Genomic DNA, 19450 nt, shown 5'->3' with positions numbered 1-19450 from the left:
ACGCCCTACACACTGTGCTATTGCTCCAGCCCGGACAGAAAATTTTTCAAAGAAAATATACTGAATACTTCCTAATGTCCAAAAATTAGGATTAGCAGTTACGTAGAGTGAAGTTGGCTTATTTTACTGTTCATCTACTAAACCTGTTTGTTTTATAACCCAGTCTTCTTTAGAGATGCCATGGCAATCTAATTTCCAGATCTCTGAGACCCCATCCACAATGGCTTAGGAAGGAAAGGGTAAGAGCCAAACTCTGCTTGGCCTCAGTTATATCTGAACATCAATTTGCTTATTCTATACAGTGAAACATGTGAACATCCCCTATTAAAGGGAACAAGGTCAGGCTCCCTAGGAAGTTTTTCACCCCAAAAGATAGACAGGAATGTGCGGTCTCTATGATTCTATGAATCACAGACATGTTTATCATTCCATTATAATTCTTTATACTCTAGACCTTATGTTCTCAAACCACTCTGCTATAGAGAAAAACCTCGATGTTCTAGTAAAGTACAAACATCATCAGTCTAATGTTATTGTGTGCACGTGTATGTTCTGGATTAAGACACTTTTTATGTTTGGATTAAAAACCACATTACTTGATAAATATCAGAGCAAAATGGGAGTGGGTGAGTTGGAAATGAAATAGACTTCACTTTTCGATGAATACAATCATGCTAAGAAAAGATTCCTACAAGTGTTTAGTTTTCTAAATAGTTTATAATGGAGCAAAAACCAATCTCTTGTAAAAAGAGCAAAAAGGTCCTTAATCTGTTATAATGAACTCCCCTTTTGATCAACAATAAGGCCATTCATTTCTCAAACATCATTCACCTCCATTTCCACCCCAATATGCCATTAAATAACTTTTCATGCCTGGCTTTACATAGAAAAGAATTTTTACAACATTATCAGCTTATTTCTATTGTGCTTTTCAAGGAAGAGTTAAATGGTGTAGAAAGAAGTCATTTCCCAAAAGGAAAGTCACACTCAATTTCCAACATAGACATTTTATTCCATAATTCTCTGGATTAATAATATGTGATAATATTTTCTGCATAGGATATTAGCAGTTCTTCTAACTCTGAATGACTAAGACCTTAAAGTAAGGACTGAATATGCTTTTTTAGTATCCAGATAATTCTTTAACATGTAATTCCTTGATGTCAAAAAAGTCGAATCCTTTCTTCTTTATGTTGAATATAAAACATATTACTTCAAAAACTGTTCCTGTGTTTCAAACTTTTAAAGCCTATTTCTCATCCAATAATATAAACACATTTACTACAATGAATCTGGTGTATAACTCATACCCTATTTTTCCCTGCCAAGATTGAAACAAGGTTCTTTTTAGCTGTGATCACTATTCTTCTTAAAGATGTGGGAAATCTCAAATTTTAAGTGAGTTTTCTCCACATGGAAATAGCTGTACCACTGTCTTACCTCCCAGAGTTTCAACAGTTAGAGAATGTTTTATTACTCAATTTTTGTATTTAAAGAATTAGTCATAAGGAAATGAGTGGTAAGCTGGCCCAAACCTGGGTTACCCTGAGGCAGGAAGTGGCTGAGAAATTTGTAGCAGATTTTAAACTTTTTCTTAATCTGCTGGCCACTTTGGCGAGACACACGAAGGACCACCTACTCCACTATTCCCTTCTAGCCATTATAGAAACAAAAAAACTAATCCCCATCTGATGGATGAGAAGATTACTTCAGATAAAACATCCCCAAGAAACCACTAAGGATTTTACAGCTATTTAATATATGACAGAAATAAAATTATAGATTTGTCATATTATAAACATTAAATAGGGCAGCTCACAGACCACCTAGTATTCACTCACACACTGTACTATAAATTCGTACTCTAGGGCTATCTGAACTGCAGGCATTTTATAGGTGATATTTCTGCATAGGGTAAATATACATAAAGCTAAGACAATCCTGGAAATGATCTGTAACCTATATTAATATCTGATACCAGAAAATGAGATCTCTTATGGACTTATGGCCACTATTCTAAAAGCAAAATTAATTGGAAGCAACCAAGTATCCTTCTTAATTCTGAGTATAAATGACACCGTGCTGTTGCTGTGTACCACCGATGGCTCACAGTTCACAGCTGAATGTAGTTTAATTAACACAAATTACAGTGCCAACATCAACGTGTTAAAATATAGATTCACACTCTGCCGCGAAAGTTAACACTGTTACAGCTGTTACCTAAACTACAGTATTTTAAATTTAAAACAATTTGTTCCTTAAAAATCCAAATTCGCACTCAGAACTAGTGAAAGTTCAAAAATAGGAAACTGAACTGAAAAATAAAGTGTTTCATAATAACTAAGATTTACATATTCCAAGACTTAAATAAGAATTTGAAATATTTTATAAATATTAGATAATCTTTAAGAACAAAGTGACTAAAATTAATGTGGCTAATTTTCTAGAACTATTAGGGCTACTTTTTATAGCAACCCAAAAATGGGCTAAGCTAAAAATTCCAAATTCCAAATTTAGTCAGTTTTGAATTCACCCCCTTCATATAACCTCAAAGTTTTAAATAAGATGGTTTATAATAGCAATACTGAAAATAAATCATATTTGAATACTTTTAGATTTTCCCCAGCATACCACAAATCATATCCTGAAACCCAAACAAAGTAATCACTGAAATGTTTGAGATCTGCTGCTAAAATTCAGAGCTACAGGACAAGGAGAGGGAACCCTTTGGAAAGCCAGGGTTTTCCCTGTCTGTCTGTCTGTCTGTCTGTGTGCTTGCTTTTGAGGTCCACATCTATGTCTTCACATTGAGTCCAGCAGTAACACTAAAATAATAACAAATAAAAGTAGGCTCTGGTTAGAGGGAGAGGATTCCTTTACTGCCACCCTGCTGAGGTGGATTTGACCACCGAAGGCAGAAAAGCCATTAGCATCCTGAATTAATGGGTACAGTGGTTTTCAAATAAGATATTTTCATGATGGACACAATGTGAACTCAGCAAAGTTTCTCCTTCAACAAAAATATGGCATCTATTTCAAATAACTCTGATTAGCCTTAATAGCATTAGGGAACCATTAAGAATTTGTGTTGTTATTTCACTGTTTTAACTATCAGTTACTTTCTGAAAGAAAAATTATGGGTAGCTCACTTGACCGACAGTCAAGGTTTAGAAATGCAGCAGCAGATCCAAGGCACAAACAAGCTGAAGATGTAGACAGGTCTCGGAGTTTAGAATGTTTTTAGGTTGTAAGATTTGAGCCTTTCTCATCATCCTTTATAAAAGCAATAATTACTTGACTGACACTTATAAATCAAAATTTCCTTCGTCACATTCCCCCTGAAAAGCACTGAAATACTCCATGACTTAAGGAATCCTCACAATATTTTATTAGAAAAAATGATCGATTATAGTAAAAAACCAAATTTAACAAACCTAATGAATAAATTTTCAATCACTATTAATTGCCTATAGCTGATAGGTATATTTTTAAGAAGACAACAATATTAGTTACCTTTGTAAGTTAATTACCCAAAATACAAGTATTTGTGTCAATTTTCAAAATACTTTTGGAGGTTGTTGCTTTGGGTATTTGGGGGTCAGGAGAACCTCCAAAAGGGTACTCTGGGGGCCCAGGGGACCCCTCCTGTTTATTTTTGGCCATGTGGAACAGCAATTAAATGTCCAGACACCAGGATGCAGAATTATTTGTGCCTATGATGCTGGGAACTAACCAGGCTACCCACACAATGTCCAGGCACCCCCAGGGATCACCAAATGATGTTTGGGGGACCATGTGGTCTTGGGGATGGAATGGGTGTCAGTCATATATGAGGCATGCACCTTAACCTCTATACTACCTCCCCAGCCTCAAAACTTGAAATTTAAAATAGAAAGTTCAAAAGACCACATACAACAAAAATCTGCAAAACAAAACTAATTTTTAAAGAACTTTTTGATTTACTTTCTAGCATGTTTTATTATATATATATATATATATATATATATATATATAAAAAGTCCTTCAAACATGTTTTCTGTATCAAAAATTCACATCCAGAACATCTTGTCTTTCAGAAAATCCTTCTTCTTTCTTCGTTGTCAAAATCTAAATTGTTACTCCTGGCTGGATTTTTCCTCCTTGGCAATTCTTTTCGTTACACCACTGAAATATTTCTCACGGAAGGAATTATGGCCTTGGTATGGCAGAATTTGATCACTTAGCAGATGTGAATACTGGTCCCGGTCCTGGTTGTTTGGGAAATACAGAAAGAAAGGATGCCTGAGTTATTTCTTTAGTTAGCTTACAATCAAGGCAGTCACTTACATTAAGCAAACGCTCACTCTCTGGTTTGATTTTCCTTATTACCTGTATTTGAAATATACCACTATTTATATCTGCATCACGCTTGAACATTCAGAGTATTTCCACCTACTGCATATCTCCAACTGAGTTACACAGTGACCCTTTGGACAGAAATGACAAATTGCTTTACTAGAAAAACAGCAATACACTGGGAGGAGAATCATCTCAGGCAACACGTCAGGTGGACAAATGCATTTTTCAATTCCTAATTCAACACAAATTAAAATCATCTGTGACTCTCGGAGTTATTAAACAGGAAAGTTTTTATTCCACATGGGGTATGTGTGTGTCTATATATATATATATATATATATAGACACACACATACAGGTATGTTTATACACATACATATACATATATACATATACAGGTATATATATACACATACATAGAGATATAGCTAGACACACACACATATATAAATAAGAAATTATTGCATTGACGTATCATGCAGAAATAGAAATGGCTTTGAGTTAATCAATTCAGTTAATAAAATAACTATCCCAGATAATTTTAAGTAACCAGTGGATGAATATATATGTTAAACAAGTGATTTTTCACACTTTTAGTCTTCAGAGATAGATAAGCATCAGCATTCAGACTAACACTTGGATACTACTAGAGGCATTGATCTAAGTCAGAATGCTATATTTCGGCTTAGATGTCCGAAAACCAAGAACACTGACAGAAAATGGAAAAATAGGCTCCGAATTTAATTACACTAAACAACACTATGATTTAAAAAAATCTAATTAGAACTAAAATGTCATTTCACACGTGCTTCTATAAATTCATATTCACTTATATGCCAATTAATGAAATTTTGAGAAATGTAGAAACACTATTAGAAAATAAGAAGTCTAATTTATCCTGGTTTCAGTCTCAAAATGGCTATTCACAAATATAAGATCCTCATAACACTTGCATTTTTTGAATTCCTGTGTGAGAGGAAAGTCGTACCCTGTATCATTACTGATTTCCTAAACATTAACAGAAGTTTTTTTAATTTCCCCACTTTAAAATTTCAATTTAACTCATAAAACTCTGGTTCAACAAAACTAAACTTGTGCTAACTTATTCATAAGATGTCATGGGCTTTACATGGATTCTTCTCTACTCCCTGTGAGGTAAAGAGGAAAAAAAAAAAAAGATTTCCTTGGTGTGCCTCTCCCCCTCTCCGTTGTTTTCCTACAGTGAATGTCCTTACCAGCTTTTCCAGGAGCATGTACTTCTCTGCCTCTGAGTCCCTGTAGCACAGACCATTGTCTGTCAGAGACTTGTTTTTGGAGGGACAGGAGTTGGGCCACACCTGGCCATGCTAAGGGACATTTCTGGCTCTGTGGTTTGAACATCTATTAAAAAAACTGATGTTTTAAAAATTGACAAAAGTAAATTATTAGACGTGATCAGACTTCCTGATTCATAAAAACAGGTGGCTATTCAAATCTTTAGGCCATTAACATAGTTCAGTCCCCAATACCTGTAAAATTATGAAAATCTGCCATTGGTACTAACTTAATGCTATCTTCAATAATCCCCCAAGAAATGAATAGTTGTATAAGTCAAAAATATTGAATGACTAAATTCAAGAATTTCATTCCCCTCGATACAGATTTAACTGGGTTATTATCATAGGCAAAAATTATACTAAATGCTTCCTACAAATTATCTAATACAAACTTGTTAGTTCTAAGAGATAAGTGCACTCTTTTACACCTGAAGAATTTAAAACTATAGACCCAACACAGCTGGTAAGTGATTTGAGCACTGATCTATTTACATTCACAGAGCTATACTCTGAATTAGAGGATATTCTTTTTCTGGAAGAGTTAACTTTTCTCCCACGAAAACTTCTGTAAATAAAAGGGGACGGATGAAAGCTCTGAGAGCTATAGCCAAGATATAAATGCAGAGAGAATCAGAAGTACAGTAAACTGGGGCCAGTGGGATAATACAGTGGGGAGTGGGGAGGGCATTGCCTTGCACGTGGCCAATCCAGGTTTGGTCCCTAGCATACCGTATGGTCCCCAAGCACCACTAGAAGTAATTCCTGAGCATAGCATAACTCCTTATATATATATATATATATATGTATATATATATATACATATATAATATATATATCACTGTCACTGTCATCCCGTTGCTCATTGGTTTGCTCGAGCAGGCCCAGTAACATCTCCATTGTGAAACTTGTTACTGTTTTTGGCATATTGAATACGCCACGGGTAGCTTGCCAGGCTCTGCATGTGGGTGGGATACTCTCAGTAGCTTGCTGGGCTCTCAGAGAGTGGCGGAGGAATCGAACCTGGGTCGGTCGCATGCAAGGCAAATGCCCTACCCGCTGTGCTATCATTCCAGCCTCTCTCTCTCTCTCTCTCTCTCTCTCTATATATATATATATATATATATATATATATTATATACACACACATATACATATATATATACACACACATACACACACACACACACACACATATAAAATAAACAATTCAAGTAACTAATGGATATATTTCAATGATAGGAAAGTCTTGAAACTGGGAACTGGGACAGGTCTAAGAAGTCCAGAGGTGAGTGAGGAAGCCAGAGTCCCAGCGCACAGCCGACACCAAAGGAGGACTGCAGCCTGCTCCACAACTCAGGACTGGCAAAAGGGGACAGCTGCAAAACACACTAATGGTCAGGCCCTTAAACTTGGCTTGTACATTTAAGTTTTTATCAGAAGTCCGAAGTTTGAGTCATATGAAAGGAAAGAAAGGACATGCCTTCATCTATGCTTCCAGGTGCTCTAAATTCTGTCTTACATCAAATGATATCACCAGAAAACGTGTAATTTGGGAACTACATGCATGACTTAACTCAGATATGTGTTAGCTCCATTAATATTAATCATCAGCCCTGGGACTTTACTTTCACGAATCTGCACCACTCTGCTCCCAGACACTGAAGTGCCTCTGTCGTCCTGTCCTCTCTTCCCACAACCCACTTAGGCTGTTATACGAGTTCCCTTACAGGGAAACACACAAGAGACTTGCAGGGAACGTCCTGGCACTGCAGTAGTAGGAAGGATAAAGCAGAACAGAAATGTTTAGCTCCAGGGGTACAATAAGACAGCAAGGAAATCTGAAGGCAGACTCGGGTCCAGCTGCTAGTGCACACAGTCCACCTTCTACAGTTTGCCAGGGAAAGCAGAAGACAAATGTCAAAGACAATGAAAACTAATCTCCCTCTGAGACCAAAGCTTTTAACCGAAGAGCTTGTCTTTAATCTGAAGGGTAAAGAGGAAACTGGTGATAAAAAATAGAGAATACAAAGATCAGAGTCAGAGACTGGGAATGAACACAAGTTTGGAAGACCCAAAAATAATGATCAGAAAAACCTCTCTCGAAATGGTTATCAAGAAAACTTGTACTACTGATGACATTCTTTATCTGAGAATAGCACAGACTTTAAGAATCTCTTGTTAAAAAAAAAAATGTTAAAAACCGGGGCGCAGGGGGATGGTTCAAACAGCTGAAATGCACGCTTGACATGAGATCTGAATCCATCCCTGGCACCATATGCTGCTCCCACCCCAGAAATCTCCCTCACCCCTGATCCAGCCAGGCTCACTGAGCACTGCTCAGGATCATTCCACAGAATCGAAAGAAACAAAACTAAAAGGCCACAGAAATAATAGAGAATTAAGGAGCTGCTTGCCTTGTATGTAGATGGCTGCTCTGATTCGATCCCTGGCAACACAAACAGTCCCCCACTCGCCTCCAGACTCAGCCCTGACCACAGAGTCAGAAATATCCCTTAGCATGGCCAGGTGTGGCCCAACTCCTGTCCCACCAAAAATAAGTGTCTGACAGACAATGGTCTGTGCTACAGGGACTCAGTGGCAGAGAAGTACATGCTCCTGGAAAAGCTGGTAAAGACATTCACTGTAGGAAAACAACTGAGAGGGGGAGAGGCACAGCAAAGAAATCATTTTATTTTTCCCCTTTATCTCACAGGGAGTAGAGAACAATCCATGTGAAGTGTCGGATGCCCATGACCTCTTCTGTAAGGCAGCCCTCCGAGTCCAACATGGAAACTCACAACAAAAACTCCTAGAAAAGCTCAAAGTTCCAAATTTCTTGGATCACCAGGGATCTGGTTACCATTTTCATTTAAGCAGAAAAGTTGACAATTCATAAAACACTCCACATGAAACATTTATTATATCTATCCTCTATCACAACCAGTGGCCAACATACACATCACTGCATCACTGTCATCCCATTGTTCATCGATTTACTCGAGCGGGCGCCAGTAAAATCTCCATTTGTCCCAGCCCTGAGATTTTAGCAGCCTCTCCTTACTCGTCTTTCTCAACAATTGGAGGCTCTTTCAGGGTCAGGAAAATGAGACTGCTTATTGTTACTGTTTTTGGCATATCAAATACGCCATGAGGAGCCTGACAGGCTCTGCCATGAATATATACATATAACCTTATATATGTATATATAAACTCATAAACCTATCATATATGCACATATCATAAACTTATGTAATTCATATACACATTTAAGTTATACTTTCTTCTATATAAATTGTACTGCTTGCAGCATTCAAAATTTAGTATTCTAATGTTCAAGGAATGTTCTCTTTTCTCCATATTTCTTTCATCCTATCTTTAGTTTACCAGGTCTCACACTTGAAATGATGATATTCAACTCTACATATTTTTCATCACCTTTTCACAAGTCTTCTCTATGCACATTCCCTGCCCATCTTATCCAAGAATATCAGGGGTTTTTTCCAATTCAGTATCTCAAAGGCTAAAGTGTACACTTAAAAGAAGAAGAGTGTCCTCAAGCACCACAACCTCTGATCTCCCTCCGTAACTCAAACTTGTCCCAAGATTTGACTTTTGTCTAACACTTCCAAATCCGTCTACTACTACTAGTCATGATGCCATCTATGTATCATAAAGCTTGAATTCTATCCATTTTAAGGAAGCAATAAATACTTAATGGAAAATAAAAATACATATTAGGACATGCCAAAAGAGAAAACTACAGAATAAAAGATTATGGACCACCCTTTACTGAATATTGTAACTACCCATAAACTCTGCAGCAAAATAGTTAAGGAAATAGGAATAAAATATTAAGGTTGTTGATTATACTGTTATTTGCAATCATTTTAATAACCAGAAATTAGAACTCCTATGGGAAAATGTGGACCCGCTGCAGACAACTGTATAATGGAATTACACAACTTCCAGGTCCCTTTTATTATCCAAAGAAATAAAGCAATTTTAAATATTGCAAAAATTATGTAAGTTCTGATTCAAGAGAGCAATTATTACATTTTTTTCTGTGTTTTAAGCCCAATTATTTAATTTCTGCATATTTTCACAAGCCCATTGCTAACATTTGCAGGGTAGCAAGGGGAGCCGAGAGAGTCTGAATAATCTAGAACAGGCCATAGCTAATAAGTACCATGGCCAAGACCGTAGCCAAGACACAACTTAAAACTCAAAGTGCTTGCTCTTTTCCCATCACATTTTTTTATATGTATAAGTTATATCAAAACAACGGTTAAAGAGTTAATTTCCCACATGGTCCATTGGTGGGTATAGCTGAAAATGAAGTTTGACATTTAGAGGGCATTCCTCACTGAACAGCAACATTACGGTAGCACATATTTCAGATCTAAACTTTTAGACAGGATCCTTTTAACCACTGTCCCACCCAACCAATTTCCTGTCCTATCAGTACCACTAATTCTAAACATAAACCACTCAAGGAATTTTAACACAGTTGCCAAAGAGATCAGAGGAATCCCTTAGAACTGGTAGTGTACTTTTATGGGTACACTGCCCTCTTCTGGCTGGAACAGAGAAATGTATTAGAGAATTTTCTAATATGGGTTAATTTTATCGTTTCATTTTAAAAGAACATGAAAATAAACAAATACACTGGGTTTATTGGTAAATACCAAATTCATGCTGGAGCTTCCAAAGTGTATCATTTTCATCTAGATCCAACATGAAGTCGAAAATAATTCTTAAAAAAAGAAAGGCAAAACTTTATATTGTTCAAGGGATTTTTTTTTTTAATGTTTGTTTTCAGTCCATTTACTGGTGATGCTGGGGGGGGGGGGCGTTGGCGCTACACTCAGGAGTCACTCCTGGCAGTGCTCAGGGGACTATCTTGGATGCCAGGGATCAAACCCAGATCAACAGCATGCAAAGCACATGCTCTACCTGTGACACTAGCTCTCTGGCCCCAACAAGTTCTTTGTTTTTTTGTGTTTTGTTTTTTACATTGCCAACAAGGAACAGAAAAAAACAACTACTTCAACCACTTACAAATTGATAAACTTTAGTCTAGAAAGAGTTAAAATTTTTTTCAAGAATAAACACAGAATTAGATGCTTTGCAGTAACATTTGAAACTGAGGCTAGCTGGAGTGAAGGACACTCCCTCCAGATAATATTGTGAGAATATACATACAAGTGTTCCTCACTCCGATTTTAAAGAAACCTAGGAAAGTTTTAAAGTTGAAAAGAACTTCATTGGTAACTCAACGGAGGCAAAAAGACCCATGTTTCTAGCCTTTTCGCCAGTTGTTATTTGTAATTTATTCTCATTCAATTAAAGGAAAGGTGTAATAATAATTCAACCAAGTTTTTGCTCTACTTATGATAAACGAGGGCTTACATAGCATGGAATTAAAATGTTTTTCCAATATTGACTTTTGTAGAGGACTTTTTGTTGGGAATCACTCCACGACCACGTACTAAGTGACAAAATAACAGATCTGTGAATGCAGAGAGCTCACCTATTTGCAAGGCAGACATTAAAAAAATGAATGGTCAAACTCAGAAACTGTGATTACACACTTGACACAAAAGGACATCACAAGAATATAAGGAGACACCAACTTAGACGGGGTCAACAGAGCGAACTTCTTTAGGCTTGCCTAAGGAAGTGGAAGTGAAATTTATCTGAGAGATGCGTAAAAGGATGAGTTAAGCTTAGGGAAATAGAGGGAATAAAACATCCTAAAGAACACAAGAAAGGAACTAGTGTGAGGAGGGCAGATGCAGCTTGAGAACTGGAAGGCTAGGGCTTGGGGGGCCACAGGAAAAGGCACAGAAATCAGAGTACACCAGGCTGGCCTTACACATACGGTGAAGAATTTTAAATTGTATTCAATGACTTTTCAGGAAGGGAGTTTCATGATCTGTTGAGTTCTGAAAGATATTCTGGCAACAGTCAGGAGAAGGACTAGAGGGAGAAAATGCAGCAGCAGGGCACCCCTACGAAACGACAGAAAGCAGAGCTACAGCACGTCCTCTGCAGGACATAAAATCACAGGCAAGAGAACTACTAGCCACTTAGTTACTGCAGTCAGATTTCCGAAAGTCACCCCCAGACCACCTGTCTCCGTCATTCAGATGATCCAGTCACCAAGCCCTGCCTAACTGCCATCTCCCCAGATTCTAGATTCCGTTACTCCTCTACGATGTCAAATTCTTAGATTACAGCCTCATCTTCTTTGCAAGAGTATGCGAGATAGCCTTACTTCTCTCTAGGGCATCTTTCCGCAATTCAGACTTGCCCGAATATAAAAACCAAGATGACCTTCAGTAAAACACAAACTTCTGCCACTCTTCCGGACAGCCCCCCACGAGCTTGCCATCACTGCAGAATCAAACCCCAGCTCTGGAGTTTAAAACACTGGGCATCGCTTGGTTACTCAGCTAGTCCCTAATTACACCTTCCCCACGTTTCTTACTTAGTATTCCAGTCCTGCTGAGTGTCTAGGATTTCCTGATGCCACTGTAATGCTGCTTAAGCCTCCTGTACCCCCTAACGTGCTGGCTCCCTCTTCTGACACAGAAAACATGTCCAAGATAGGTGCCTTTGGTGCTTTTAGTGACACCGTGCATAGATCACAACAGTACAGGACTCATTGTATGGAAAAGTGGCAGGGGATCATTTCTCCCACTGTGTGAGTTCTCTAAGCATAAGGACTCTATCTTATGATCCATTTAGCTTCAACATCTTATTCAAATGGTTCCATAACCACACACTAAGTGAAGAAAGTCAGGATTCCCAACTCGGGGACATGTAAAGAAAAAAAAATGTAAAAAAAAAAAGGGCATGAAGTAAAAACCTTAGGGCATGCTTTTCTGTCTCATTTCTTGTAGTACCTTTTCCACAATGTGACCTGTCCTCAGACCTTACAATAATGTTTATTCATTCTGTGGGAAAACTTAAATACTACTTGGAGGGGGGAGGGGGAGACCAAAACAAAACAAAACAAAACAAAATCTACTAGTCACTGGGCTTAAATTCCTTACCCCTATTACACCCTCTAATCCAAACTAATCCTCTTCCTTAACTCTACAGCCTCATCTTTTACACCATGCCCTACCCACATTCTGACAAAAGCCAAAATTCGCTTCTCAGAATGTCCATTTACGGAAAAGATACCTTTATGATACTTCTAATATTAATGAAAACATTGAACGATAATCACTAATTTATAAAGTTTGTTTAAAAACAAAGAGATTTCCCCTGGAGAGTGTCAGCTTGTGGATGAAACTGAAAAACTCTAGTCTCACAAGGGAGAACACCAAATGGTTTCTATTTCAACTATAGGTCAGACTTAAGTTACACTTTCACTCACTGAGTTCCTGATAAAGAGATAACGATTTCTTTTACCTCACTCGTATTAACCTATAGTCATTTATATTCTCAAAGTGACAGCAGTTTATACAAAACATCAGTTTCATTGCAAACACTTGAATACAAATGGCTCATGAAACTTATTCTATGATAAATGAAAACCGATGATGCTGACATCGGGAGTGAAAGCTACCAAAATGGCAACAGTCACATAATTCTGCCCAAGAAAAATGGTTGGATTCATAAAACAGATTAAAGCTGCCATGTATATTCTTTAGAAGGCGAAAGGAAGAGGGCAAAGAGACAAAGGAGAAAACTAGTAGGTATATTTTCTATCTTATAATCAGGAGAGTGAAATGAAATGTGAATGACACCACTGAATATAATGGGCCTCGGTTCAGCTTCAGGGTAATTACCCATGTCCGGCTTTTGTTTAAAAATCCTGCTTCCCTTATCAAAGCTTCCACTGTCCGACATCTGGTACTGGACAGTAGCTATAGAAACCACTTGTGCTAAAGTTATACAACTATAAACAGCACTAGGCCATTTTCAAACCAAGGACAAGCAGGTCAAAAGTCTGGCATCTAATACTATTAAGAAAAACCTTTAGCACTATTCTTAATGGGAACAAGTAAGGCTGGAAATCTTCATCCCGAAATTAGGTTTTTATATAAAATCCTCTACAAGTGTTCACTACTTTGCAAAGTATTAAGTCACTAATATCTTTAATAGTAAGTTAATTACATCTATTAAGATACTTAAATATACATTAAAATCTTCATATCTCAAGTTCTGAAAGTGAATGACATTTAGCAATTGAACTCTGACACCTGGCACTCGGCACATAATTTCTTTCTTACTGTGAAAAAGACTATAATGGATATTCATTCTAGAGAACTTCTGCTAAGGACACTTATGCTCTCCACTTAAATCTGTAGTGATAAAATTAAAAATTTAGTTTCAATAAAAAAAGTCAATGCCAGAAAAGGTTAATGACAACTTACTAGTTAATGCATCTAATATTTAATTAAAACTAAGAGTCATCGTACTTCCTAAACACCCAACTATGAACATAAGACTAAAATATTCACAGATACATATAACTCTTTAAATTAACTATTAATCTCCTAGGTGGCTTTCTTAATTCATCACAAGCCATTAAAATTGAATAAAAATATAAATGTATTTATATAAAGACTGAAAATGGATACGGGCTGGAGAGACAATACAGTGCTAACTCGGCAAGCAGCCTCCCTTGGTTCTATCCCCACATAATTCCATGAGACCTGGCAGGAGTGATTCCTGAGTGCAGAGTCAGGAGTAAGCACGAGTACCACTGGGTATGGCCCAAAAGTCCCCACCCGCTTATTTTGTTTGGTAATTATTCCTATTGTGATATTATTACAAAGCAATGAAACTTTGGAAGTCAGCTTAGCAGTTACACTTGCAAAGGAGTAAATGACAACAAAAGTGGGTTTACTGGGGAGCTTCATTATTGTATAATCTTGATTTTGAAGACGAATACATAAGTGGTCACTGTTTTTATTTGCTTGCCTGTCTGTCAGAAATGGGACCACACCTGGAGATCCTCAGAGGTTACTCCTGGCTTTTTACTCAGGAGTCACTGACATAGGATATAGATACCGGTAACTCTAAGAGTCTAAATAATTCATTGTGGAGATTTGTATTTTCACAATTAAGCAGCTTAGGAAGCTTTAATTAAACATCCAAAACTGTTGGTTCATGGTGGTAGGGCTGGTGATAATCTGTGTCAAAACACTACAAATAACTTTGTAAGCCATGGTATTTTAATAAAATAGCACAGTAGCACTGTCATCCCGTTGTTCATCAATTCGCTCGAGTGGGCACCAGTAACGTCTCCATTGTGAGACTGTTGTTAGTGTTTTTGGCATATTGAATATGCCACGGGTAGCTTGCCAGGCTCTGCCGTGTGGGCAGGATACTCTCAGTAGCTTGCCAGGCTCTCCGAGAGGGATAGAGGAATCAAACCTGGGTCGGCCACATGCAAGGCAAAAGCCATACCTGCTGTGCTATCACTCCAGTCCATAATAAAAAAATAATTTTTTAAAATATGTTTTAACTGTGGATACATCTAAAAAATAAATAAATAATAAAATAAATTTAAAAAATAAAATGTATACTTGTTTGTAGCAAAAATAAAACTGATAAAATAAACTGGAGGTCAAAGAGATTGTATAGCAAATAGAGTGCTTGCCTTGCATGCTGCGAACCTGGGTTTGATTCCCCAGCACCCCATATGGTTCTCCAAGCCCCACCAAGAGCGCAGGGCTTCAGTGCAGAGCCAAGAGCAATAAGCCCTCAGAACCGTCAGCTGTGCCCCAAAATAAAGAAAAATAAATATACTGTTTCAATGAATTCTTGGTAGATCATGGAATGAGATGAAGATATGTTCTCTTTTGAATCTACACTAGGAAGATAATTCTAAGTTAAATAATTGCATGATAGGAATGCCCCAGTCAAGGAAATCTGTCATGTAAGAAACATAAAAAAGCTGCAGAGAATTATGTATCTCACATAAACTTATTCCCTTAGTCTTCAACTCCCAGATTGGACTTTTTATTCAGCAACGGACCTGTGCAGGAGTTTACAGCATCAGTGTATTTAAACACTATTTACCATCATAGCTTGAGAATATGAACATTGGAGTCGGGTCACAGACAATTCTCTACCTTCAAAGAACTGCTTTATCCTATTATATCCAAATAACATAATTAGAAGAATTCAGATCTCTAAAATAATTATCAATGCTCTTATGGAGCTGGCAGGGGATATATTTTTTGCCTTTTCTTTGTTTACGAGAAATAATTTTTGAGTGTTTTTATTAATAATAGTAGTTTCAGTAATATGGTTATACAATAGTTTCACCATTTTTAGTTTTAATATACAAAGTCATCACATCACCAAAGTGCCCACAACTCTCCATATTTCATTTTTTCCAAATCATTATAGTTTAGGTCATATGTTTACAACAGTGGCAGCAACTTGGACGAAACTAAAAGGTACGTGTTGAGGGAAATAAACAGAGGGAAAACAAGTATCAAATGATCTCACTCATCTGTGTTGTACAGAAAATCAAAAGGTGACTACAAACGACATCAATTGGTAACAAACACTGGGCACTGGATTAAAGAACTAAGAATATCAAAAATAAAAATAATCCTTTAAAATTGTCATTATACAGATGAATGGCTGATATACATGTATATGTATGTATGACAAAGTACTACACAGCTGTAAGAAAAGATGACATCTTGCAGTTTAAACAGCTACAGTTTGCTCGCTCATTTTACTCATTTGTGGTATAGACAGACATAAAACAAGAGAACAGATTGTACCAAACAATGACAAAAAACCTTGGCTTGAATTACAAAACAGAGATTAGCAAGCAGAGGGCAGTGAATGGGGAGAAATAATGAGGTAGACCAAAAGTAATTAGTAATAGATAGAAGTAACATAAGGACGATGGTTGAGGGAATTGGGCATGTAGTAAAATACAGTATTTTAATGTAGTTAATCTTAGTATTTAATCTTAATGTAGCAGCACTGTCGTCCTGTTGTTCATTGATTTGCTTGAGCAGGCACCAGTAACGTCTCCATTGTGAGACTTCTTGTTACTGTTTTTGGCATATTGAATATGCCACAGGTAGCTTGCCAGGCTCTGCGTGTGGACACGATACTCTCAGTAGCTTGCCAGGCTCTCGGAGAGATACGAAGGAATCGAACCCGGGTAGGCCGCATGCAAGGCAAATGTCCCACCCACTGTGCTATCGCTCCAGTTCCTTAATGTAGTAAGATACAGTAATTATGTACATTAAAACCAAAGATGTTAATACTATCGCAAACAGGTTGCTTAAATCGCAATAATCTTAAAAATATATATATACTGTCATTACAAGCATTAACAAAAAGAAAGTATGCTGAGCACAATATTAGAAGTATGAACAAAAATCATCAAATGTTAACCCTCTAAGACTTAAACTCAAACGAAAGTACCATTAACAGTAATTCACCCAGAATGAAGTGCCTGTTTATGAGTTCTAGACCTAAAGTCAAGCAACACTAGGTAAAGAATCACCAAATTTCATTTTTTTCAAACATCTTAAATTAAAACAGAATCTAAGAGTCTCTGCCCTTACCCATGCGCGCGCGCACACACACACACACACACACACACACACACACACACACACACACACACACACACACACTTCCCTACACGATTGGGGGTGGTAATAAATATTGTATTAAGATCTTGACTGAGTTCCCAACCAATTACCATGTTCTTATTTAGCACCACCTGTCTTATTAATCTCAGTGATAAATGAAGTAGTATCTATTTTCCCACCAGACATGTGGTATGGCTGAAATACTTCATACATAATCTCCAATCTTTCATTTTTCTAATCAAAAGGAAAACATCCTGGCAAGGCAAAGGCAAAAAAAAAAAAAAAAGAAAAAGAAAAAAAGAAAAAAACTCAGAGAGAAAAACCAACCAAAAGAAACTACCTTCAATTCAAATAGCAAATCTGACATCAATTTTGCTAAAGAACAATGCCTAATGGAAATATGCACAACTACTCTCTCAGCAAAACACCAGTCTATAATTAGTAACACTACTTTACTATCGTTCTTAGATGTAAACTACTTATCACAAAGACGAATTTCTTCCACTTCAAGCTATCCATAAGTCATTTTCTCAAACTGTTACCTCAGTATCTCTCCCTTGTGCATTTAAAACATGTTATAATATTATTAGTTCTTTCTACCCCCACTGTCTCAAAATTTGTTCATCCATTAATTAAATCAATCAGTGTTGGCTACTTTCCATGCTGATTAATGAAACATTCAACAGCTCCATATGCTTTCATTCAGTTCAAAATAAAAATTCACATTAACTTTCATCACCAGCCACTGTGACTACCCAATATTCCCTATTATAAATTATTTGAATTGTACCAGCTATCTGGAAGGGAAAAAAGACAACTGATTTATAAAATATTGTTAAGATTAGTCTAAGTTAATGTCCAAATTAAACCTACCCATACTGCAGTTCTTGCCGAATAACTGGACAGCATATGCCAGGCTAATGTCACCAATTCAAGGTAATCTAAGAAACAGCTATTCTTCCACCTGTCCAAATACACTAGTATGAAAGAAAGAACACTACCTTAGGTAACTTTCACTATACATAATATTATAACTGTCATATTCTGATCTGTTCTGGAAAACTTCAGATCAGAAATTGTCCTCTGAATTTTCTATAAGAAAAAAATTTTACAGGAGTAACCACTTTGAGCACAAAACTACATACAGTAGCATCAATAAGTTACATGGAAAAAAATGAGTTGAAGTAACAGAAGTCACATTCTAACACTGCTCCAAAACAAGAAAAACGATTTTTAGAAACTTAAGTTCCATGTCTTACTGGCGCCCACTCGAGCAAATCGATGAGCAACAGGATGACAAGTGAATACAAGTGAAGTTCCATGTCACTCAAGAATAATTTTCTTTTAATTTGGCATATTACAAAAGCAGAAGAATGTTTTGGTAAAGAAACAATAAGGTTTAAAAAAAAGACAGAAAAAAAATTTCAGATGCAAGTACTTTTCTCCTCAACTTAGGCACTATTTACACAGAGCTAGGCTAACAGACCTTCTTTAACACTAAAATGAGCAAAATAATATGATCAAATGGAGATGAAAGATTTGTCTTTCATTTACTTCAGTTTTTATACTATAGCAACAGAAAATAATGACCAAAATACAAGAGAAAACCAAAAAAATCCTAGCTCTTATTAGTCATCTTTATAATTTAAGCATGGTTAGCAAGAAAGTTCTTATTACTTTAATATTCAACAAGCAAGTTGTTTTTTTTTTTAAAAAAAAGTCAATACTTCTAGAGACTGAACGCAATGGCCACTCAACACCTTTATTGCAAACCACAACACCTAACCAGAGAGAGAGAACAAAAGGGAATACCCTGCCATAGTGGCAGTGTGGGGTGGGGGGAGACGGGACTGGGAAGGGGGGGTGGGATGTTGGGTTTACTGGTGGTGGAGAATGGGCACTGGTGAAGGGATGGGTTATCAAACTTTGTAAGGGAGAAACATGAGCACAAAAATGTATAAATCTGTAACTGTACCCTCACGTTGACTCACTAATTAAAAATAAACTATTAAAAAATAAAAAAAAAAAAATAAAAAAAAGTCAATACTTGCAAACCACAACACCTAACCAGAGAGAGAGAACAAAAGGGAATTCCCTGCCATAGTGGCAGGGTGGGGTGGGGGGAGACGGGACTGGGAAGGGGGAGTGGGATGTTGGGTTTACTGGTGGTGGAGAATGGGCACTGGTGAAGGGATGGGTTATC

General features: G+C 37.0%; 1 protein-coding gene across 3 annotated transcripts in view; it reads right to left on the bottom strand.

Moving 5' to 3' along the window:
* Positions 1-3998: 3998 nt before the first annotated feature.
* TRMT11 (tRNA methyltransferase 11 homolog) overlaps positions 3999-19450 on the bottom strand; it is a 56648-nt gene continuing 41196 nt past the window's right edge. For all 3 annotated transcript variants that reach the window (XM_055136919.1, XM_055136920.1, XM_055136921.1), the window contains one exon: positions 3999-4247. In XM_055136919.1, coding sequence (XP_054992894.1) covers positions 4116-4247 — 132 coding nt within the window. In that variant the 3' untranslated portion in view covers positions 3999-4115. The remainder of the gene's footprint in view (positions 4248-19450) is intronic.

This window comes from Sorex araneus, chromosome 4, assembly GCF_027595985.1.
Source record: "Sorex araneus isolate mSorAra2 chromosome 4, mSorAra2.pri, whole genome shotgun sequence".
Lineage (NCBI taxonomy): Eukaryota > Metazoa > Chordata > Mammalia > Eulipotyphla > Soricidae > Sorex > Sorex araneus.
The sequence above is the reverse complement of the archived record's forward strand: the minus strand, read 5'-3'. Positions and strand labels throughout refer to the sequence as shown.